This window comes from Poromitra crassiceps, assembly GCF_964638095.1.
Source record: "Poromitra crassiceps genome assembly, chromosome: 3".
In the NCBI taxonomy this organism is placed as follows: Eukaryota; Metazoa; Chordata; class Actinopteri; order Beryciformes; family Melamphaidae; genus Poromitra; species Poromitra crassiceps.
This window is the reverse complement of record NC_139625.1, coordinates 44,081,393-44,106,171: the sequence shown is the minus strand read 5'-3', so window position 1 is coordinate 44,106,171 and position 24,779 is coordinate 44,081,393. Positions and strand designations below refer to the sequence as shown.

Below are 24,779 nucleotides of genomic sequence, written 5' to 3'. Positions count from 1 at the left end.
CGGGCCTTTGTGCCAACAAAACTGTTTTAAACATGGGAAATTCACACCGGCATGCGCCGGGGACAGCAGTGTTAGAGAGAGGAGACACATTGAAATAAAGAGTTCATTGAGGAGAACACGTTGTCTTTCGTATTTTCTGCCATAGGCATTCATTTTGTAAAAAAAAAAAAAATTTGAAAAAATTGAAAAAATTGAAAATTTTCTAAGTATTAATATGATCGATAATCGATAATTGATCGTTAATTTTCACCGATTATCGATTTTGGAACATTTTCAAAATGAACATCCCTAGCGTACAATCATTGTGATGTCATCAGTGAGTGATATCATCAGTGATGCAAAGTTGAGAATTGTGCGCAGACATATGTTTTAAAATACATACTACAGCATGCGCTAGGACGCGTCACTCATCAGTGATGTTATCTGGGGTCGTAAGGTGTTTCGGGTCTCTCAACATCATACACCCTCGCCCAGTAGACCCAGCCGAGGCCAATTAAGACCCCGACTCGCGTCCCAGAAGGGATCAGCCTTCCTACTCTGTCTGCAACGTTGCCCGCGGAAGGGTCGTACACCCCTATCCGCTGCAATAGAGCTAGTGCTACACCGCAGTATTGGCACTTCGGTGCATGGAGGATCTAGGCTCTGTGGGTAACTCCCGGCCGCACTCCTCCTTCGTCTCACCAGACCCTCACAGGGCAAAGGCAATCCAGAGGCAGAGAGGATGCCTCAAGGGGGCCTGTGCGCTGCACGTCATTCGCCTGCACCGGGCACCTCGCTCTAGCCTGAAGGTCCCCAGGCCGCGCCGATCTTTGCACAGATTTTCAGGAGACTAATCCGTAGCGTTTATGGATTTCTTCCTCACAAGAGAGCCAGGATGGGGTGCTAAACCCATCCCGTACCGAATGCCGTCTCTCCGACCGTCAACTGTCTCTCCAGCTTGTCACCAAACTATACTTGGTTGTCACCTAGTCACATACAACTTTGCATCACTGATGACACTGATGTCAAAATGTCATCATCAGTGATGTCACTAAAGCACTCGATGATTATGTCATCAGTGAGTGTCTGTATGTATGTATGTCTGTATTTCTGCGGACAATCATCAGTGAGTGACGTCATCAGTCATGCAAAGTTTGGCAATTGTGCGCAGACATAAACTTTGCATCACTGATGACAATGATGTCAAAATAATAATATCACAACAGTCTAATCCTAACGTTAATTTAAAATTAGATATTCCTCTAAATCTGGCTTCAAATGGCCAACATTTTAGAAATAGTTAAATGGACCGATGATAGATAAATCAATCAATCATGAGTGGATTCAGCACACATTATCTGGGCAGATTGATTGAATCATTGCAGATCTATTCAGACCTTAGGTCGCCGCTGAAAATGTTTAGCCAGCGACCTTTGGTCGCCGCCGAATGTCGCCCCCTCAGAATTTTTGCTCACATGCTAAGCACTTATTATCCCTGCTAAGCACTTATTCTACACTGTACATCTGTAGCCTGTTGTATTGTATTTATTGTCTGTGTCCTGTCTGGTATGTTGTCTTAAGTTTCATATTTTACGATGGATTGCATGTATTTTTATACCTGGCTGCAACCAAATTTCCCCTAGTGAGTGGAATAATAAAATTGACTTGACTAGTTAGTTTCTCAGTTATCTCTCTACCTGCAATACAAGACAGTCATGAAATTCTCTCATTAAATAGGCCTATTCTCAAATTTGGTTTTGAGAGATAACTTCTCATCAAATGGGGGTCCGTGGGGGTCCTAATGTGCCAGCCTGCCGTGGCCAGGGTATTGGAGCAGCTGGCAGGTAGCCAACATGTAAATATTGGGGATTACAATTAAAAGTCAGCTGACTTCAATGAAGCCAGCAGCCCACCTACAGCAGCACCAGACCACAAAACACCCAGGATTCAGGAAGTCTTGGTAAAAGTGACAATTTTCAATTGAAAACTTTCAGAATTCAAGTCAAGTAAAAAAAAGAAAGAAAAGAAAATCTAATTAAACCTCAGGTGACTGATGAAGTAGAGTTGAACCTACTGAGCGAGTCTGAATATAATTATTTAGTGTAGCCTAAATGTATTTGTATTAAAGGGGAGTCATTCAAATGATTTTTATTTAATAATCCTATTAGTTGTGTTATACTAATAGAACACATTTTGGAGAATCATCGAGACGTATGAGTGAGGAGGTAGGCTACTATTGGCATGCCAAAACAGAAGGGGTAGCCTACATAAGATTAAAAAAAAAGGTTAGGGACCAGTGTCAACAATTATAGCTACCTGATGAAGGTGGTCTTCCCGGTGGAGTACTGGCCGACCAGCAGCACCATGGGCTTGCTCTGGAAGTCCGCCGGCTCCAGCGCCGGGCTGTGGAAGTCATGGAACAGGTAGGTCTCCTCCAGAGGCAGCAGCTTGCGGGAGTACAGGCTCTGTAGCCCCTCTGTGACCGTCTGGTACATCTCGCCCTCCTTGTTGCGTCCGCCCTGCTCCTGCTTCACCCAGCTGAACATGGCCGAGCTGCCGAGAACACAATCCAGGGGAGTGTAACCGAGGATGACCGAGCTGCTGCCCTCCACACAGACCAGAGCCAAACCAGGCACACTTCCTTATTTCACTTCCAGATTTTCCTCCTGCTTTTCTGCGTGATAATCCGTCTGAGCGAGCCGAGACGCGGACTGGAGTGTGTGTAGATGGTGTGTAGGCAGTGTGTTTTGGCACCTGGGAGTGTGTCAGGCTCTTTAACACACTGCCTGCTCTGTGTGTGAGGTGGGGAGAGGAGGAAAGAGTTGTGGAAAAGAGAGCGAGCGTGTGTGTTTTGGAGGGGTGTGTGTGTGTGTGTGTGTGTGTGTGTGTGTGTGTGTGTGTGTGTGTGTGTGTGTGTGTGTGTGTGTGTGTGACGTGTGTGTGTGCGTGCGTGCGCGTGCGTGTGTGCGCGCGTGCGTGTGAATGCGTAATGTGCTCACTGCTCACACCACTGGTGCGCCGGGTGCGCCTACCTGGGGGGCAACGCCCTTCCCCCTGTGACGCAGAAGTGTGTGTGTGTGTGTGTGTGTGTGTGTGTGTGTGTGTGTGTGTGTGTGTGTGTGTGTGTGTGTGTGTGTGTGTGTGTGTGTGTGTGTGTGTGTGTGTGTGTGTGTGTGTGTGTGTGTGTGTGTGTGTGTGTGTGTGTGTGTGTGTGTGCGTGCGTGCGTGCGTGCGTGCGTGCGTGCGTGTGTGTGAGAGAGAGTGAGAGAGAGATAGTGGCAATGAATAAACAGACATCAAAATATGCTATGTATGAGCAGAAGACATCAAAGCAGGATAGATAGATAGATAGATAGATAGATAGATAGATAGATAGATAGATAGATAGATACCATAGATAGATAGATAGATAGATAGATGATAGATAGATACCATAAATTGATAGATAGATAGATCAAATACCAGCTGAAAGTTCCTTTAAAATTCAATTCCAATTCTGTTTGTTTGTTTATTTATTTATTTATTCATTTATTCATTTATTTATTTATTTATTTATTTATTTATTTATTTATTTATTTATTTATTTATTTATTTACTTATTTATTTATTTATTCATTCATTCATTTATTCATTTTTTTATTCATTTTTTTATTCATTTTTTATTACAAATTCCAGTTCCTCAGTGAGTTGATTGGTGGATCCTGCAGTGCCCTCTGTTGGACAGAGCCTGGAGGTGCAGCTAGAACTTGTTAATCAGACTTAACTGCCCAACTGCCTCATCACAAACAGACCATAATCCGCAGGAGGGCTGATACATGGACGCCAGAAGTAAGGTTGTTTTCTCATGGCTGGTGTTTTAACTGTCACCATTTTCACTATCCATGAGTTTGCATCCCTGCTTATGGACACCCCTTCAAATAGAGTCTTAGTAAAAAGTGAAACTGTTTATTTTCAGGTCCATGCACCCACCATTTATTTAACCGACGACCACAACAGAGGCATACTCCCTGGACAAGATGGTGTGTTCAGCGCCTCAGCATCTCTGCCAGCATCTCTGCCTGCTCCCAGAGCTACTGGACCAAAGATGAATCAAAGGTAAATACAAGTACACTGAATTATTCTTTGTTATATACAGTATAGATTCAAGATTCAAGATTTTTATTGTCACTCCGTAGTACAAGTATCACGTGTGAAATTCTTGTGCTGTAGACTTCGTTACAACATAGTGCAAAATAACAGGGCATATGGGTGCAGGAAAACAAGAGAAACAACAAGCAATAACAGTAAAGCAATAAAAACAAGCCAGAAACAGTGACATTCACTGCACATGGGTGCAAATAGCATAGACACATTTAAACATAATTAAACATTCTGTTTGCACAGGTGCAAATAACATAGACATAATTAAACATACCTAATGGTAGCAGCTGCAGTACAGCTACTACATGATTGTTTATTTGTGTATGTTAAGGAGTCTCGTGGCCTGCAGGAAGAAACTGTCCCGCACGCGATTTGTGCGTGCTTTTGGGACCCTGTATCTCCTCCCTGAGGGTAACAGGGAGAACAGGCTGTTGTGGGGGTGGTTTGTGTCCTTGATGATCTTCAGGGACCTCCTGAGGCACCGCTGGTTGTACAGTTCCTGCAGTTCTGGCAGCTCACATCCTGTTACGTGCTGGGCCTCGCACCTCACTCTTCTTAGCGCCCTGCGGTCCATGGTGGTACAGTTCCCGTACCAGGTGGTGAAGCAGCCAGTCAGCAGGCTTTCAATAGTGCCTCTGTAGAAGTCCCTGGGGATTTTTGGCCTTAGCCCAAATTTCTTCAGGTGCCTGAGTCCGTGTAGTCGCTGTTGGGCCTTTTTGACAACAGTGGCGGTGTGGCTGGCCCATGTCAGGTCCTAGTGGATGTTGACTCCCAGGTACTTGAAGCTGTCCACCCTTTCCACCACTGTGCCGTTGATGGTAAATAATAGTATAGTCCAACAGTTTCATCTTCAATTATTCCCCCCTGGTTAGTTGTGATTCCATCCGTAGTTTTTAATACACAGCAACAACTGAGAGAGAGATATAAAAAAGGGTCTGCTGGGAGGATAGCACAAAATTATATTGATCAGCACTGCAGATAAATTGATCCTATTTACAGCTGGTTCAAAAGACCCTGAGACTGGAGCTGCAGTTTTTATCCCACAATATGAGGTGGCGATTAAGAAAAGAACCACAGATAACTTATCAGTATACAGTACACAGTGGAGCTCCTAGCGATTCTGACAGCTTTGGAAGAGAACAGGAAGGATTATGGATTAATTGCTTCTGACAGCTGGGCAGCACTCTCAAGTATTAGTTCCATGCAGTCATGCAGACACAAAATCTTGTTTTTAAGTCATCTTATATAAAAAAAAACTGCACAATAGTCAGATCCATATTATGGATCCGACTGTTAGCTTTGTTTGGGTTCATGCGCATGTAGGAGTAGAAGGAAATGAGGATGCTGACATATTAGCTAAGCAATCACTTAGGCTGTTTATACTCAGAAGAAAGGTAGGAAGTAGGCTGGGCAGGAACCGGAATTCAGTCCAGCACACTGGACTGAATAACACACTTCATAGAATAGGAAAACACCCAACTGGCAGTTGTGCACTAGCAATCTGGAATCCATCCAGCAGGTGGCGGTGCTGGAGTGAAAAGGATATAATGAGGAGATGAAGGAACTGAAGTAGCAGTTAACTAGTATGAGTTGTCCCAAACAAACGTTAATATCTCAAAAACGATACATCACATCGCTTATATTTTGACATGCTGAGTGAGAGCAGAAGTAGCTCAAGGGTCTGATGTATAATAATTATATGTTATGTTAAAGTTTTGTGAACTGTCACAGTTTTTAAAATGAAGTGAATTTAATAAAGATCACAGCCTGCAAGACACTCAAGGCTGGCAGGCTCCATAGTTTTCTTTTTTCTGCCAATCTAATGTCCCACACTCCAGTCCGGTAGGTGGCGGTAATGCACCTCTAAGCTGGTTGCCAACCGCCAATCTATCGAAGAAGAAGAAGAAGAAGAAGAAGAAGAAGAAGAAGAAGAAGAAGAAGAAGAAGAAGAAGAAGAAGAAAAAGGGAAGTGACGTCAGGTTGTTTTGAGAAGAGGGAAATTTTTTAAAACTGGAGCGAGCGACACGCTAGCTGCTAGCTCGGAGGTAAACAACACCAACAACTAAACTAGCACAAACTGCATGAGAATGAGCGCAACCTGAAGCACCCCGTACCTGAATGTCACGTGCGTTAAGTTTATTAACATTTTCATAACGACTTCTGTCACGTGAGGATTGTGCAGAAACTCATTTCAGCTGTTATTCCGTAGTTAACTAGTAACGAACACTGACGGCATTACATGAAGTAGTTAGGCCTATTGTTCTGTGTTGTCTCATAAGCTCTCTCACATGTTGCATTATTTATATTTTTCATTTTCAGCTTGCTCAAGTTCACCATCGTACGTATTTTTCATTAATTTCTTTGTCTCACTAACGTTATGTTACCGTATGTAACGTTATGCAACGCATCAACGACCGCTGTCTGCAGACGTCACATCTAACGTTACTTTTTTAGCCTAACAGCTAGTGTTGATAGTGTCCGACACTATAACGGTAGTTCCGTTATAGTGTCGGATGCGTTATGAGTAATAAAACCCCTCATTCCCTATATTCTCACTTAACTACAGACCACATTTTCTTTGAATTATAACTGGTTGTTAATTAGCCTGTTAGCTTGCTGGCTAGCTCTCAGTTTAGCATATTAGCGTTAAGCAGTTTCAGGGAACAGTTGCTTCCAAACAGATAATCTGGATCAACTTTAATTTGGCAGGTGAAAACTGTCACTCTAGCGTTAGTCCATTAATTAACCCCACTAATGTAACTTTAGCTACGATAGCTATAATCAGGACAGGACAGGTTCTGGAAGTGTGCTGTAAAACCAAGTATTTGGGTCACATTTTTACTGATCAAATGAGTGATGATGATGACATGTATAGGCAGCGGCGTGTCTTGTATGCACAAGCTAATATGCTGAGGAAAAAGTTTTATTTTTGCTCTGATGAGGTCAATATTAGCCTGTTTAGAGCCTATTGTACTCTCCTTTATACTGCCGCCCTGTGGGTCAAGTTTAAGCAGGCTAGCATTCAAAAGCTTCAGGTTGCTTATAATGACTGCATGAGGATTCTGCTCAGAAAGCCAAGGTGTTGCAGTGCTAGTGAAATGTTTTGTGGTGCAGGAGTCTACACCTCATGCCCTGCTGAGAAATCTGACCTACAAGTTTATCTGTCGTCTTAATGTGTCTCAGAACTTGATTATCATGCTGCTGTCTCAACCTGGTCTCAGTGCTATAGTACCAGTCCCGCATTTGGGCACTTTTCTACAACTCTTTAATGTAATGTATTGGGGTATGTGTATATGTTATGATTTTATGTATTGTCTGTTTTTATACTGGACTTTGTGTCTGTTAATAAAGTGATGATTCCATTATAACTACTTTCCCTTAGTGCCTTTTAAAACCGAGGCTGCTTTACAATCAAAAGTTAAATTAAAAACATTAGTGTTAAATCCCATCCACACACACCTATTCAATGGTAGGCAAACTCTTGACAACCTTACCACCTTTAAATTAAGAATTAGTATACAGAAAACTTTCATTTAAATCAATAAATAAAATGCATAAAAAAATCAAACATCCCAGGATTTCCAGACTGTTTTCTGCAGCTGTGGTCTGGAGTAAGATTGTGTCTGATATTTTAGTAATTGGCACAATATCGACCGGATACATCTGCAAACCAATAACTGGCTGTATCCCTAATCCCGATAGTGGAACGGTGGAGATGACGTGCCAGAGTGTGTGTATGTGTGATGAAGTGCCAGTGTGTGTATGTCTTACGTTTCTTCTGTGTAGTCAGTGCTGAAGCTGTCTGGTGTCCATCTGACCATCTCTCTCTCTTAGCAGGACTCTACATGCCGACATGAGGAAGAAGCCCAGGGCCCCACAGCTCCAACAGGAACGTGAGTCTGTCTGAGTTTCTTTGGAGTTTTTAGGGCTGCAGCTATAGGCTGCAATATATTTCTGCGCCAGCCTCAACTTGGAGCCTTGCCGGCGGCAGCTAGTCCTGTCTACTCGAACGTCAGCTTCACGAGGGGTCGCAGGGGAGTCCCCAGCAAAATTAGTAAAATTGTGTGATTTCACTAGGATTTCAATGACTAGAAGTTAGTCCAAGGAGAGAATGTAGTGCATACTTGGTAATAGCTTTCACTCTCCTGTTATCTCCCCATCTACATGATATTATACTCGCAGTGTTCGCGTCATTTGCGTCAAGTCACATTTCCGAGCAGCTGCAAGCAGGCAGGCTTGCCAGCCATGGCACCCCCCTGGGCGCATTTGGCGAGGGGTTTGACGTGGAAGTATATTTAGGCCTTTACAATTATTTTCATTGACAATTAATCTGTCCATTTTCTTTATTGATCGAGTAGTTGTTTGGTCTATGTCAGAAAATGGTGAAAAATGTTGATCATTCCAAAGCTCAAGATGAGATGATGTCCTCAGTTGTCTTTTGTGTGTGTGTGTGTGTGTGTGTGTGTGTGTGTGTGTGTGTGTGTGTGTGTGTGTGTGTGTGTGTGTGTGTGTGTGTGTGTGTGTGTGTGTGTGTGTGTGTGTGTGTGTGTGTGTGTGTGTTGTTCGCGCGCGCGCAGTCTGTGTTCTCTGCAGGCACAGTGATGACGACCCGGCTAAGTTTGGGGAAAAGGTTACGCTCGCACAACACAAACTGACCGTCCACTACTACTGCTTGGTAAGTGTGCGTGTCTGTGGGCACTGTCCGATACTACACTAATGTGTTACTCGTTTGTTTGTCGCTTCAGTGTATTTTACGGTTTCAAACTTTTCATCACCTCTCCCTGCCTAGTCAAACACAAACTGGTTCTCTGGGTTTTCTGGTGGACTAAAAGTTATATCTATCTATCTATCTATCAATCTATCTATCTATGTTCCTGTTCCAGCTGACGTCCAGTGGAGTGTGCCAGCGTGGTGAGGAGGACGAGGGCGTGTTAGGCTTCCTGGTGGAAGACATCAAGCTGGAGATCCGCCGGTCGGCTCGACTGGTGAGTGCCAGCCCGCTTTCTGTCCCAGCATGCACCACTTTTGCAATATTCGATAATTTGTCAAAAATATTGCATATGGTGCCCAAGCTTTCTGTCTGTCTGACCTGTCTGTCTTAGAATTGTTCCAGCTGTAAGAAGAAGGGAGCCTCGGTCGGCTGTTGTGTCAGAAGCTGCCGGAAGACAGTTCACTTCCCCTGTGGGATCAAACAGGGATTCATCTTCCAGTTCTCTGACCCCTTCCCGTGAGAGACACACACACACACACACACACACGTCACACACACACACACACACACACACACACACAGGTGATGGATGATCTGTTTCTCTCATGATACGTGATCTGAGGTTCAGGATTCAATACAGCCAGAATATGATGGGATCAATAACAGTTCAGTCACAATAGTATGACTGAGCAGAATTCTGTTTACTTCTGAGACTTAAATTTTTCTAGCGATGTCATTGGTTGCTGGAATGTAAACAATTAAAAAAGTACAAAAGCAAATACAAAGTGACAGTAATATAATTTGGATGGAGAACTTGTGAAACTGTTAAGATTACTACAGCACAATATTAACATGGGGCTGATATCACTATTTTGTAGATTCATATTATTTACTCAATTAATTTATTAGTCGTTTGGTCTATAAAATGTCACAAAATGGTGTGAAAATGCTGGAATGTAGAATATATAACTTACTGACCTTGATGCAGCTGGACCAGTTTGTAGCGTTGAGAGTTTTTATTCCTGTTAATTTGAATGGAAACTGACATTGAACATGTTGGTGAATAGATTTAACATCAGGTCCTGCCGCTGTGATGTCCAGTTGCCTGTTGTTCAATCATCACCATTCACAATATGCAGGCTATGGGAACAATTCCAGATAAACACAATCACACAAGCCAAGTACAAACATCCGAATGCAGATTTTTAAAATTATGTGCAAACTATTCTGTACAGCCCTAAAAATATGTATGTCTGCCTGTCTCTGTCTGTCTGTGTCTCTGTCTGCATGTCTGTGTCTCTGTCTGCATGTCTGTGTCTCTGTCTGCCTGTCTTGTGTCTCTGTCTGCCTGTCTTGTGTCTCTGTCTGCCTGTCTTGTGTCTCTGTCTGCCTGTCTTGGGTCTCTGTCTGCATGTCTGTGTCTCTGTCTGCATGTCTGTGTCTCTGTCTGCCTCTCTGTGTCTCTGTCTGCATGTCTGTGTCTCTGTCTGCCTGTCCTGTGTCTCTGTCTGCATTTATGTGTCTCTGTCTGCCTGTCTGTGTCTCTGCCTGTGTCTCTGTCTCCTGTCTGTGTCTCTGTTTGCATGTCTGTCTGTGTCTCTGTCTGTGTCTCTGTCTCTCTGTTTGTGTCTCTGTCTGCCTGTCTGTGTCTCTGTCTGTGTCTCTGTCTCCTGTCTGTGTCTCTGTTTGCATGTCTGTGTCTGTCTGCCTGTCTGTGTCTCTGTCTGTGTCTCTGTCTCTCTGTCTGTGTCTCTGCCTGTATGTCTGTGTCTCTGTCTCTCTGTCTGTGTCTCTGTCTCTCTGTCTGTGTCTCTGCCTGTCTGTGTCTCTGCCTGTATGTCTGTGTGCAGGTCATTCTGCAGGGAGCACAGTCCCACCCAGTCAGTATGTGTGGGCTCGGACCTGAGTCTGCCTCAGTCCTGCTCCGTGTGTCTGGACTCCATCGAGCCCATGCTGTCCTACTCTGTCCTCAAATGTCCCTCCTGTCATGCCAGCTGGTTCCACAGGGACTGTGTCCAGGTAGGGAGAGAGAGTGTGTGTGAGAGTATTTTACTTGGGGCTGGGCAATAGACCCTTTTCACAGCTGCCATTTTGTGTCTAAAAGGCAGAGTAAACACAGGTGCAACCAACTCACTAATTAGGGCCCCAGCACTGGAACACCTAAATGGACTGGAAGTTGGAAACCCTAATAGGCATCTCGCGCAATTCCTAGGCTCGCCCGCCTCGCGGGCTCGCTAGTTCAGCCGCTGTGCGGCGTCCCCGCCCTGCAGCTTGCATACGCAGCTCGGCCGCTATGCTCCTTGATGCTGCTCCTTGATGGCAATGCCTCTGACATAACTGAGGATGTCACAATTTATGACATCACTGATGACGTGTGTGTGTGTGTGTGTGTGTGTGTGTGTGTGTGTGTGTGTGTGTGTGATAGAAACTCAGCGGTAGCGAGCACACTCAAAATGGATTAAAAACTCACTCGGGTGCAGGGCAAGTAAAGAGTTCAGTAGTGAGAGAAAAAGCCAGCACTCCAAATGTCCTTTCACAGGTTTTAATAGTTCCTCAAACCGGGCAGCAGCAATGAACGTTTCAGCCAAAGCCCTTCCTCAGTGTTGTGCTGTGTCAAGCAAAGATGACGGCTATACAATCTGTCCCACTGATGATGTCATCAGTGGGACAGACAGACAGACAGACAGACAAACAGAGCCCTAGCTCCCTTTTATAGATAGATAGATAATATATTGATATTGTGATATGAGACTACTAGATATCGCTTTAGTTTAGATTTTGGTTATCGTAATATGGTGATATGGTATAAGTATATATATAATTGTCTTTTCCTGGTTTTAAAGGCTGCATTACAGACAATAAAGTGATGTAATTTTCTAAGCTTACCAGACTGTTCTAGCTGTTCTATTATTTGCCTTTACCCACTTAAGACTTACAGCTGAACATTTAGCCCACTTTGTAATAGAAAATTCAGACTAATCAGTGTACGGAATTTAAAAACTATTTTGGAGCTACTTTTGCCCCCACTGTCTAAAAAATTGGTACATTTACAAAATGTCGGGGGCACTTTTTTACTAATAGTAATTAGTGCATAAATTTGGTAAAGCGTAGTGTGAGCAACAGCGCTCTTTGTGTGTGTGTGTGTGTGTGTATGTTCTTCGTCCTCATCTTCTGGCAACCACCTTGATGGAAATGGACATTCAATTAATTCAATGGAAATAAAATTGTCGAAATCGTGGGGGCAATTTTTGCCCCTTGATCACAGTTTTAGGGGCATTCTGAGATTTCTTGAGGCATTTTTGCCCTTGCCCCTGGCTAATTTCCGACACTGAGACCAACAATACAGATGCTTTGTGGTCCATATCGCCCTACTCTAATTTGACTGGGATGTTTCACTTTTGGCTAGTTTGATATCTGGCCTGAAGCACAACATTGATGATTCATCAATGTTGTGTTTGTGTGTGTTTACTACAGTGTTTTCTCTAGGATTTATTTTAGAAGTGAGGGGAAAGGGTTTTGTTGTACCTGGGTGGTGTGCAAGCGTAGTACGCCAGCGGGCGGAGTGAATATGAATTATTTGAACGATTAAAAATGTCACCAAGTATATACAATTAGGTTTCAAAATAATGAAAAACTAACCAATATTCTCTGTTCTGAAACGGTGGAGGTGTGCCTGTGTAATGATTACGAATGGCTGTCAGTAGGGCATTCACGACTAGTGAATTTTACTAGTCGACTAGTCGTCCCTAAAGGTAGTCGACTAGTCGTTAAAAAAAAATATATATATATACCGGTATATATATATATAAAGAACATGAGGTATTTACACGACATATATATATATACATACATACAGACATATATACAGTGATGGGCAAGCTACTTGGAAAATGTAGTAAGCTAAGCTATCAGTTACTCTCGCTATATTTAAATATAGCTAAACTACATTGAAGCTATCCCCAGAGAAATGTAGCAAGCTAAGCTACGAGCAACATGGCAAAAGCAGCTTGCTACATCAAAGCTACTTTTTTCTCACATTGAATCAACTTCATGTCAAAGAACAACTTTCCACCAAACAAATAGGCAGGCAAAAAAAAAATCGCATTTTGATTGTTTATTATATTATAAAAGACACTGAAACTCTCACTTGCACAATATTCAAAAACAGACAATAAAACCTGAAATTGTGGCTCCCTCTGGCTCTGCCATCTTTCAAAGTTTGTTGCTGATGTGACTTCGCCAGCACATGACATATTTTGCCCTACCCAGTCTTCATTGCCTAAACCCAACCCAATCAGAGGCAGAGTAGTGCCGGGTCTTGCTGCAAGAGAGGCAAGGATGCTAAAAAGCAAGGATGAGACAACAACACTTGTTGTCTGTCATAATGGAACTGGAAGTGCTTTATTGGCTACACAGGCACACTTGACATATGCAATGTCTCCTCCTGTTTAACTAATTGAGTGCCAGCCACTTTTGGAGAACGGAAGCTCCCAGTGCCAGAGTTTCAGAGCGTTTTCAGTGATTTCTCGAGGCCCACAGAATATTGTGTGATATTACTATGTAAACACCGAACACGCACAAAGAACGAGGAGACTCTCTTCTATCATCTGCAAAAAAAAGTTTATTGATCCCATTTTCCGTTCTTTAGTTATGAGCCGGAGAAGATAGGCTGTTTTGAGCAAAAAGACAGTTTTCAAATTTTAAGCTGAGATATTCAGCCTTTTGTGAAATGCAGCATTTCAAGCACATTCACTGACGCTAGCTAATATTTTCTGATGTAGTGACGTGGTGTAGTTCTGTGGAGCCTGCGTGCCCCACCCCCCTCTCCCCGCCTCAGCTGCAAACTCCTCCCCACACGCACCCAGTCTATTTTCGGAGCCTCCGTTTTTGCGCGGGCGGCTCCCGGCCGTCTCCCAGCGCGACAAGGAAATGCCAAACGGGACTGCAGGGATAGGTTTGGCCCTTCGGCGTCGGGTGCTGCCTTTCTGGCGGGTAATCGTGTGGAGAAACTATATGCAGACAGACAGAGGCAGAGGAGCTCAGTTGTGTGCGCGGATTGACTGATGTTCGCAGCCCGACGTCAGCTGCAGACAGAGCAATCTATATGGCTCTGGCTGCAGCATGCATCGGCTTCTCTTTGATCACGGCTTTTTGCTGCAGTTTGCGGGACCTTTCTGTAATCTGGAGAGCACTGTCGCCACCTAATGAGTCCGTAAAATAGGTTATACACCTTCAATAGCTCCGATATTTGTACAGGAGATGCCTGATGCTTTGATCCACGTCCCACCGTCAAAAAACGCAATTGACGAACATGTTCGTCCTTGGCACTCTACGTTACTAAACCAATTGACGAACATGTTCGTCCATGGCACTCAATGAGTTAATCCAAACCACAGCAGAAATCTCCACTGCGTGCTTTGCTCATGGATTTTCTCTGGCGAGTAGCGTGTAGCTTTTGCGGGAAGCTACAAGCTACTTGGGTCTATAAATAGCTTAGCTACTGAAAAAGCTACTTGGTTCAAAAGTAGTGAAGCTACCACCAAGCTACTGAGAAATGTAGTTAAGCTATGTAGCTTCGCTACTGCCCAACACTGCATATATATATATATAAAGAACATGAGGTATTTACACGACATACATGGACTTTATATATATATATATATATATATATATATATATATATATATATATATATATATATATATATATATATATATATATATATATATAAAGTATATATTAATATACAAAAGATTAATATACAAATATATTAATCTTTAAGAAAGAACATGAGGTATTTACACGACATACATGGGATGCACTATCATATCCCATATCCCCCACAAAGAACATCAAAACACAACAAAACAAAACAAGAAAACTGCATAAAATACACAATAATCCAAGAACAAACAAGACTATTGGACAAACAACCAAACAAAAACAATGCATTCAGCTCCTATCCTGATAAGCCTAATGACACTGGGGTAAAAAGTTCTTAAAGTCAAACTCTGTATGTGGTTGCCATATTTTGGGGATGTCTAAGAATCTGCCTTTACTCTTGTAGTAAATGTTATCCAACGTATGGTAGCTTAAGAGTTCATTCCACCAGTGAACTACAGCTGGGGGATTGGATGCTTTCCAATTTAAAGCTATGCATTTCCTAGCTGTCAACAGGGCAAGATCTATGTATTTACTTTGAATACCGTAATTTCCGCACTATAAGGCGCACCTGAGTATAAGCCGCAGCAGCAAAATTGCCTGTTTGTTACATATATAAGCCGCACCGGACTATAAGCCGCGGGTGTTTTGATGTTTAATTACCATATGTAAGGGTTCGTGCACAGAGGGGATTGTCGGGAAAGAGATGGCTGTTTGGGGAAGCTCCCATTTATTAACATTTCAACAAAACAAGCATATCCCGCTGGGGATCTTTTCTTTTGGCATTGTGAGACGCTTAAAAATCACCATCGGCGGGAGCTTTACTCCAGATGCTGTGCAGCCAAGAACACAAGTGAAATTCGTTCTCTCGTGACCTGTGGTTCTCAACGTGATGGACGATTCACCTTTCTTGTTAACAGTCCTAGTGAGAGGCAGGTCGAACGTCAAAGGCACTTCATCCATATTTATGATCTGCTCCGGTCCGATGGAATATTCCTTGATCTTTCTTTGTGTGAATTCGCCGAAGTTTGTAATTTTCTCCTGGTAGTCGGGAGGGAGTTGCTGACACACAGTCGTCCGCGCCCTGACGGACAGTCCCTTTCGTCTCATAAATCTGAAACACCAGGATGGTCCACCTCTAAAATGTTCAATTTTCATTTCGGTGGCGACTGTTTTGGCCTTCAGTCGGATCTGAACGGTGGACACACCTCGGCCGTCTGCTCTCTGTGTCAACACCCTGATGCCAAGGTTACGTGCTGCTGCTCGATTTCCTTCTTTCCTTCTTCTTCTCGCCGCCATCGTCGTAACACAGCCAGTTCTCCATCTTTTGAAGCATGATGTTAGATTACAACGAGCTAGTTGTGTGGCTTAGCCTTCCAAAATGTTGCCGTTAGTTTTTTAGAATGTAATACATAGAATTGGGAATGTTACATTCAATTTCATTCAGACTGTCTTTCAGGCTCAATCGCTGCCATTTTCCCCCTGGAGCGAGGGAGGAGGGAGGGTGTTTTACTGTAGTGGCTGAGAGAGCGTAGTGGCACAGTGCTCCAATCAGGTCGCGAGGCACATTTTTTGCAACATCATCCAATCAGGGTCTCGCTCTCGTAATGTCTGTCTTGCTCTCGTTCTGCCTCCTACCAACATCCATAGATTTTGGAGGTCCCCGAGCGGCCGTTAGCTGATAAAATCCATAGATAAGCCGCACCGTTATATAAGCCGCAGGGCCAAAAAACGGGGGGAAAGCCGCGGCTTATAGTCCGAAATTTACGGTACATTGTTTTTGTTTGGTTGTTTGTCCAATAGTCTTGTTTGTTCTTGGATTATTGTGTATTTTATGCAGTTTTCTTGTTTTGTTTTGTTGTGTTTTGATGTTCTTTGTGGGGGATATGGGATATGATAGTCCATGTATGTCGTGTAAATACCTCATGTTCTTTCTTAACTCATTGAGTGCCAGCCACTTTTGGAGAACGGACGCTCCCAGTGCCAGAGTTTCAGAGCGTTTCAGTGATTTCTCGAGGCCCACAGAATATTGTGTGATATTACTATGTAAACACCGAACACGCACAAAGAACGATGAGACTCTCTTCTATCATCTGCAAAAGTTTATTGATACCATTTTCCGTTCTTTAGTTATGAGCCGGAAGAAGATAGGTTGTTTTGAGCAAAAAGACACGTTTCAAATTAGAAGCTGAGTTATTCCGCCTTTTGTGAAATGAAGCATTTCAAGCACATTCACTGAGTCTGAAGCTAATATTTTCTGATGTAGTGACGTGGTGTAGTTGTGTGGTGCCCTGCGTGCCCCACCCCCCTCTCCCCCCCTCAGCTGCAAACTCCTCCCCACACTAACACACAGCCTAACACGCACCCAGTCTATTTTCGGAGCGCTCCGTTTTTGTGCGCCGGCTCCCAGCGCGACACGGAAATGCCAAACCGGACTGCAGGGAAAGGTTTGGCCCTTCGGCGTCGGGTGCTGCCTTTCTGGCGGCTAATCGTGTGGAGAAACTATGCATACAGACAGACAGAGGCAGAGGGGCTCAGTTGTGGGCGCGGATTGACTGCTGTTCGCAGCCAACGTCAGCTGCAGACAGAGCAATCTTTATGGCTCTGGCTGCAGCATGAGCGGTTTCTCTTTGATCACAGGGCTTTTTCCTGCTGTTTTCCGGACCGTTCTCTAATCTGGAGAGCACTGTCGCCACCTAATGAGTCCGTAAAATAGGTTATACACCTTCAATAGCTACAATATTTGTACAGGAGATGCCTGAGGCTTTGATCCACGTCCCACCGCCAAAAAACGCAATTGACGAACATACTCGTCCTTGGCACTCTACGTTAGTATCTGAATTGACGAACATACTCGTCCTTGGCACTCAATGAGTTAAAGATAAAAAAAAAAATGTTTTTGTTTTTTGTTGTTGCTAAAACGATTAGTCGACTACTAAGCACAGTGTCGACTAGTGGTTTTACTAGTCGACTAGTCTGTGAATGCCCTAGCTGTCAGTCCTGAGTGGTAGGGAATAGGTTGGTTAAACTCACTCCCCAGTATAAAGGCCCGTTAACCAGCTCCGCCAAGGGAGCATAACTCTGTTGGCATAGTGGTTAGCGAGTGCGCTTTGGAAGCAGGAGGTCGGCGGATCGAATCCCGCACCACCCCTGGGCAAGCCCTTAACATGGATTGCTGTCAACACAACGCAGGTTACATTTGCTGAAGTGCTCCCAGTGCTCTCTCCCCCTCCCCTCCGCCACAGTGCTGCACACCTTGATACATTCTGATTCTGATGAAGTTTTTGAATTAGCAGCATACAGCCACTTCAGCCTGATTCTTTCACCCAGCTTATTGTGCAATAAGTCTGGAGCATAACCACACCCACTTCAAACCCAACATCAGGAACAGTACAAAAACTTAAATGGCAATATTTAGGATTTGGATTGAAACTAATGTCTAATACTTTAGTCTGCTGCCTGTCTGTCTGTCTCTCTCTCTCAGCGTCAGGCCCACAGTGCAGGTCTGTACTTCTTCAGGTGTACTCTCTGTAACAACAAGGAGAGCTTCCAGGAGGAGATGCTGAGGATGGGAATCTACATCCCAGAGAGGTGACCACACACAACACAGACACTCACTGCACACACACACACACACACGCACACACACACACACACCCCACCACGCCCAGAATACTGCTTCTGACAGCCTGCAGAAGAGATGTGCAGCAGAGAAATAGACATAACTAGGCAGGTACACAGATGCCAGAACAAGAGTGAATATTTATTTACAGTGGGTTCTGTCTGCTTCCCACAGAGATGCATCATGGGAGTTGGAGGCGAATGCGTTTGTGGAGCTGCTGGAGGTGTACAAGCGCTGCGATGCTCTCACTTGCCTCTGCAGCAACGGACGCACACACACTGCAAAGACCGGGTATGACCTGTGTGTCTGTGTGTAACATGTATTAACAGTGTGTACACATCAACAAAGTTTTGGACTGAGGGAGATGTTTGCATCAATGGTTCTTCAATGAATTATTATAGAACCAATCTTCCATCTATATCAAAGGGTTTATTTACATTCATGAATGGAGAGAAAGACAATACAAGCTTGTATGCAGTTCTCCATGGTTCCCACAAGTCCCTGAAATCCTTTAAAGTTTTTTGGGAGGGAATGAAGGCCTTGAAAGTTTTGAAAATGGACATCAATAGACATGGGTCATTGAAAGAGCTTGAATTTATTTTGTGCAAGGATACACATTCAAGCCTCTCTCTCTTCTTAATTGTTTTCTGTGAGCTTCTGCAAAGCTGCTAGTTCTCATTATAGAAATGATCAGTGTCGTAACGGTAATTAACCTTGATCCGTGTCTCAAACTTAGGTTGGTTTCTTGAATTTAAGGGAATTGGGCCTGGAAGCCAGGGCTGTGCTACAGTACTACAGTTTTGCTTATATAGCTATTAAAAATGATTCTGTGGCAGTTCTAAGAGAAATATGTATCCACTCACACAGGTGCTAGTGAGTTTTGAGTGTAATGTTACTGGAGATTAAGAAAATAGATTTACTATTTATTATTGCAGGAGTAGAGAAAGTGGCAGCAAGCAAGCTCAAAGTCAAGTAGAATACAAAAGTGGAAAAAGGAGCTTACTGGTTACTTTTTTGCCAGAAATTTAATCCAGAAGTGTTGGTACACAGGTAACCTCAGGTTTACATACAATGTACAACTTCATATACAATAAGAGACACGGGCAGGAAAACGCAACGCGTTTCAACCTCACTGGGTCTTCATCAGGCTATGGCAGCTGGGCGTTGGCTACCGCTCCTATAATAAAGGGGCATACGTGGCAAACAGGTAAGGTGACATGGCATACGGAAGGTAAGTCTGACGCAGAAGTGACGCAAAAATGTAGAAAACAAAAATAGACTACCAGGTTATAGAAATATAGGGGGGGGAAACAAGGCAAATGGAAATGATTAGTCCATGTCTAAACACTAGTAAATATTGACACGCTGGGAACAAAGAAGAATAAGTAGGCCTATAAATAAGTATAGGGGGGAAACATAATAAAAATAGCCTATGATAATGTCTGGAATTACACAGAGCTTATGAGGATAAATACAAACGATAGTGGCTATAGAGTATATTAACAATAAATATAACAAAATATAGAAGGGACATGGCAATTTAAATGAAGCACGTCAGGTCGCATTCCTCATTGAGTCCGTGAGGAGCGACAGTCTTGAGGGTGTAAATCCAGCGCGCTTCACGTTGCAACAGAGCCCTGTCATGATCTCCGCCTCTAGGGTGCGGTGTGACCAGGTCTAACGCCCAGAAACGGAGATCACTGTCCGAATGCGTGTACTTGATGAAATGTTCCACCAACGGTGCCTTGGTGTCCTGTCGGCGTATAGCACTTTTGTGCTCAGTTATGCGTGTGCGTAACGGACGCAATGTTTTCCCGATATAGAAAAGCGGGCAGGGACACTGGATGATATACACTACCCCCTGTGACGCACAGGTGGTGAGGTGTCTCAGAGTGACTGTTTGTCTGCCCGGGATGATGAAGGATTTAGTTTTCAGAGTCTGGGGGCAGCAGGAACAGTGTGCGCACGGGAAGTGTCCAACTGGGGGGGGCAAAGAGTCTATTGTGGGTTGTGTGGCATTGGGAAAGTGGGTGGTCTCCACGAGGCTATCTCTGATGTTGTGGTTGCGTGAAAAGGCAATCCTGGGGGGAGCAGAGAAAATGTCATGTACTTGCAGGACCCTCCAGTGTTTGAGAATAACGCGTTTTATTTTGTTGGCCAGAGGGGAGTATTGCAGAGTGGCAGTGACCCTAGGATCAGGTGTTTTGGGCTGTAGGAGTATATCCCTATGGGAATGGAGCGCCCTTTTATATGCCCGGGTGATGGGTCGGCGTCCATAGCCTCTGTCCTGGAACCTTATTTGCATGTCGGTGGATTTGGAAATGAATTCACGCTTGTCGCTGCAAATCCTGCGCAGGCGCATGAACTGGCCGGTCGGGAGGTTGTCCTTGAGGTTGGAGGGGTGATAGCTGGAGGCATGCAGGAGAGTATTCCTGTCAGTGGGTTTGCGGTAAATGGAGGAATACAGTTTATGGTTATGTTTGTAAACTGAGACATCAAGGAAGTTGATATGGTCAGGGTGGTGGTCAATGGTGAACTGTAGATGGGGGTTCCATGAGTTGAGGAGAGCGTGAAACTCGAGCAGAGACGCTGTCGTGCCGTTCCAGATTAGAAAAATGTCGTCGATATATCTAAGCCATATGCTTATGGAGGATATAAAGGGATTGATGGTGGGGTTGTGTACAAACTCGCTCTCAAAAGAACCCACATAGAGATTAGCAACACTGGGGGCAGCAGCGCAGCCCATGGCGACCCCTGATGTCTGTAGATAGAAGTCTTATGAAAAAAATAATCTCCGAGCTAGCTATCTGATCATCTCTGAGCTAGCTAGCTATCTTGTGAACAAAACAATGTCAGCTAACATTCTTTGACAGTATTCACACCATAGAACTATAACCAGACACCAATTTGACTATGTTCTCTATCTGAACATTCAAGCACTTTGCTAACATTACTTTCAACTTGCCTGTCTTTTTAATGTTGACCATAAACCTACAGTACTTCTTCTTGTTTTACTGGTGACTATTTACCAAAGATACATGCTGTTACTGTTTGTCACGTTTTGTCCCCTCCCCTGTCTCTAATAGACACGTTTGAAAATCAAACGTTATAGGGAAAAACTTTATTTCCGAAAATAATAATAATGAATAAATATAAAGAAGTTGGATTTAACCCCAAAACGACCTATATGCTAGTGACCTTGACGAGTAAACGTCAAATAATCAGATGTCAAACTAATGTGACATATACATGTACAGTTTATAATGAGAAATACTTTTTTGGAGGTAGAATCTGCGATGACGCACCAGAAACACTGGATTTGACCCCAAAATGACCTTTATGCTAACTTTGAGCGGTAAGCTTGACCTCATATACCGTAAATTCCGGACTATAAGGCGCACCGGTGTATAAGCCGCACCTTCAAAGTTGACTATTTTTTTCTTATATAAAAATTCTTATATTCTTATTGACTATAAGCCGCGGGTGTTTTAATGGTATTTTTTGTTTTTTTTTACAGTGCACACAGTGTCCGCGGTGTGGTGAAAAGAGGGCAAGAGAGGAAATTAAAACAGAAGTGGATTTATAGTTAGAAAGAGTGCTAAAGAAGAGAGAATTCCGTTTTTTATTTTTTTATTTTAGTTACTCACAGTACTATTGACCAGTCCAACTCAAAAGATATTCGGCAGTTTCACTTTGAGCTCTTGTTCCGCCGCTGTCCATCAATGGTTATGACGAGTCTCGCTGGGTACAGTACGCCAAAGCGATATCCATTGACTTTAACCTTTTCGATGATGCTGTTGTATGTTGCGCGTTTCTGTTGCACCAACGCGGAGAGGTCCTGCCGGACGAAAAAGCGCGTACCCTCCCAGGTGAGGGGCTTCTTCCCCGCAGCCTGGAGGATGAGTTGACGGTCGGGCCAGCGGAGTAGGCAGATGAAGATGGCCCTCGGTGGCAGGCCGGGGTCTGGACGTGGCCGAGGCGCCCGGTGTGCCCTGTCCACCTCTGGTGGTTTCTCGCCTTCCTTCAGGTCCAGGATGTAACACAGGATTTTGCCACGAAAGCGTCCATGTCACCAATCTCAGCTCCCTCTTTTACATTGATCAGGCGAATGTTATTTCTTTTACTCCTGCTGATTAAGTCATCAACCTGCGTGTGCAGGGTTTCGATTTGTTTTTGCATTTTATCCACTTTCGGACTCACTGTGTTGTTTTTGTCCTCCAGTGCGCTGATGCGCTTTTCCGCATTAGAAACTCTGTTCACGGTTGCCTTATTTTATTTAGTGATTGAGTGGATGGACTTCTGCACGTTTTCAAACTTGTTTTCAAGCTGCTCAAACCTCTGAGCGATGTCGGACTTAATCGATAGTGTTTCACGGAGTAAAAGTTTAGCCCAAGCCGTGTATCTCCAGCCTCCAGCAGGTGAGTCATTTCCTCATTCATGGCGGTGATTGCTTCGTCTTTTTCTTTCTGCTTACCTGTGTTGTGTTATGTTATGTTATGTTATGTTGTTAAAAGAGGGCAAGAGAGGAAATTAAAACAGAAGTGGATTTATAGTTAGAAAGAGTGCTAAAAAAGAGAGATTTTTTTTTTTTTTTTTGAAAAAATCCATAGATAAGCCGCACCGTTATATAAGCCGCAGGGGCCAAAAAAGGCCAAAAAACGGGAAAAAAGCCGCGGCTTATAGTCCGGAATTTACGGTAATTGAAATAACATCAGAATCAGATTCTACAACCCATAAAACCCCTAAAAAGTGGTATAATTTATGATTCTAACCCTTTTCGTTTTTTTGGGTGGTGGCCATATTGGATTTTGCAAATATGGCGGCCCCGTGGGGCGCCTATCTTGGTACCCGGCAAAATTTGATTAACACATTCACTGCCAGACGTTTTTTTTTACTGTAGTTAGCTTCTGCCAGAGGGTTTTTTTGAGGATTCTGGCTCATCTTTCAAGACCCGAGGATTCTTTTCTGCTAAGATTTTGTGAACACACAATATCTCAAAAGAACTAATAGAATGTGTGCTTTCTCTGTCTAAAAGAGTTAGTTTGTAGAGTTAGTAGTTATGTAAGCATTAGCAGTTGAATACAGCATGGTTTCAGCGTCAGAAAAATTATTCAGAGATAAACGGCTTTTTGTGAAATTCGATAGAACAGTCACTTTAACCATTCATTTTTGGCATCAGTAAGAGTCAGACATCTAAACAATAGTTTTGAACAGTAATTTCTTCCATAACAGCAGGAAACCCCCCTCTGCTTCCAACTCCTCCCTCCGTGTGTGTTCTCCTCCTGCCTCCCTGGCTCTCCAGCGGGCGTGTCACAACGAAGTTGCTGCTGCCTGGCTGCTGCCTGTTTGAGGAAGTCTGGGTGGACTCGCTCGTTTCGTGGAGTTTTGGTTGAGAGCTTTGATGCGATTCTGGTCATATTTATGCTGCGTGTTTCAAAGTGTGCATCCAATCTATTCTTGGAACCCCCCACCGTTGCCACCGCTGTGCATCAGCGCGAAAGTGAAAGCGTTTTCGCCATCAATTTTACAGTATGAGAACGGCTTCGTCGCGCTTTTCCCTCCAGTTTTGGGTCGCCTCTTTCTACTGTGGAGAGACATGTCGACACTCAGTGGGTCGGTAAAATAGATTATACACATTCAATACCTCCAATTCTGGTTTAGGAGACGTAAAAGGGGTAGATCAACGTCCCACCGTCAAAAAAAGAAAATCGATTCTGAGAACGTGTTAACACGTCCTTGGCAGTCAACAGCTGGATTCTGAAAACGTGTTAACACGTCCTTGGCAGTGAACGTGTTAACACGTTCACTGCCAATGGCGAGTTGACTCGTCAAAAAAAATCCAACGGTTGACTGCCAATGACGAGTTGAGACGTCAAAAAAAAAAAAAAACATTTTTTTGACAGTGCTACGTGGATCAATGCCCCCCACGTCTCCTATAAAAATATTGGAGCTACCGAACGTGTACAACCCATTCCACCGACCCACTAAGTGGCGACAGTGCTCTCCATTCTAGAGGAAGGCAAGCAAAAAGCAGTGTGAGGAAGCCATTCTCATGAAAATGGATTGGCGAAAACGCTTTCGCGCTTGGGAGCTGGCGGTGGGGTTTTGCAAATTTGCATAATAGATTACGGGTGGAACACACTTTGAAACACGCAGCATAAATAAGACCAGAATCGCAAAAGCTTCATCAAAGCTCTCAGAACCCCAAGAAACGAGCGAGCCCATCCACACTTGCCCAGCGGCCGCCAGCAGACAGGCACAGCAGCAGCAAAGCAGTGAGCCTGGTGACGCGAGGTTACAGCAGCAACAGAAACGAGCTTGTGACACGCCCGCTGCAGCCAAGAAGAACACACACGGAGGGAGGAGTTTGAAGGAGAGGGGTGTTTCCTGCTGTTATGGAGGAAATTACTGTTCAAAACTATTGTTTAGATGTCTGACGTCTTACTGATGCAAAATGAATGGTTAAAGTGACTGTTCTATCGAATTTCACAAAAAGCCGTTTATCTCAGAATAAATTTTCAGACGCTGAAACCATGCTGTATTCAACTGCTAATGCTTACATAACTACTAACTCTACAAACTAACTCTTTTAGACAGAGAAAGCACACATTCTATTAGTTCTTTTGAGATATTGTGTGTTCACAAAATCCTAACAGAAACGAATCC

At 43.8% G+C, this 24,779-nt stretch overlaps 2 protein-coding genes across 2 annotated transcripts in view; one reads left to right on the top strand and one right to left on the bottom strand.

Annotated features, from left to right (window-relative positions):
- Nucleotides 1-2,797, bottom strand: part of ehd4 (EH-domain containing 4) — a 107,390-nt gene extending 104,593 nt beyond the window's left edge. The window contains exon 1 of the mRNA XM_083633513.1: nt 2,296-2,797. Within this exon, the coding sequence (XP_083489639.1) occupies nt 2,296-2,525 (230 nt within the window). The 5' untranslated portion in view covers nt 2,526-2,797. The remainder of the gene's footprint in view (nt 1-2,295) is intronic.
- A 3,385-nt stretch (nt 2,798-6,182) lies between these two features.
- The window catches only part of g2e3 (G2/M-phase specific E3 ubiquitin protein ligase), a gene marked incomplete at its 3' end in the record, with an annotated part of 78,167 nt that continues 59,570 nt past the window's right edge, over nt 6,183-24,779 (top strand). Inside the window, exons 1-8 of the mRNA XM_083633034.1 lie at nt 6,183-6,244; nt 7,957-8,012; nt 8,697-8,794; nt 9,003-9,104; nt 9,222-9,346; nt 10,681-10,849; nt 17,976-18,082; nt 18,288-18,404. Coding sequence (XP_083489160.1) covers nt 7,973-8,012; nt 8,697-8,794; nt 9,003-9,104; nt 9,222-9,346; nt 10,681-10,849; nt 17,976-18,082; nt 18,288-18,404 — 758 coding nt within the window. The 5' untranslated portion in view covers nt 6,183-6,244; nt 7,957-7,972. The remainder of the gene's footprint in view (nt 6,245-7,956; nt 8,013-8,696; nt 8,795-9,002; nt 9,105-9,221; nt 9,347-10,680; nt 10,850-17,975; nt 18,083-18,287; nt 18,405-24,779) is intronic.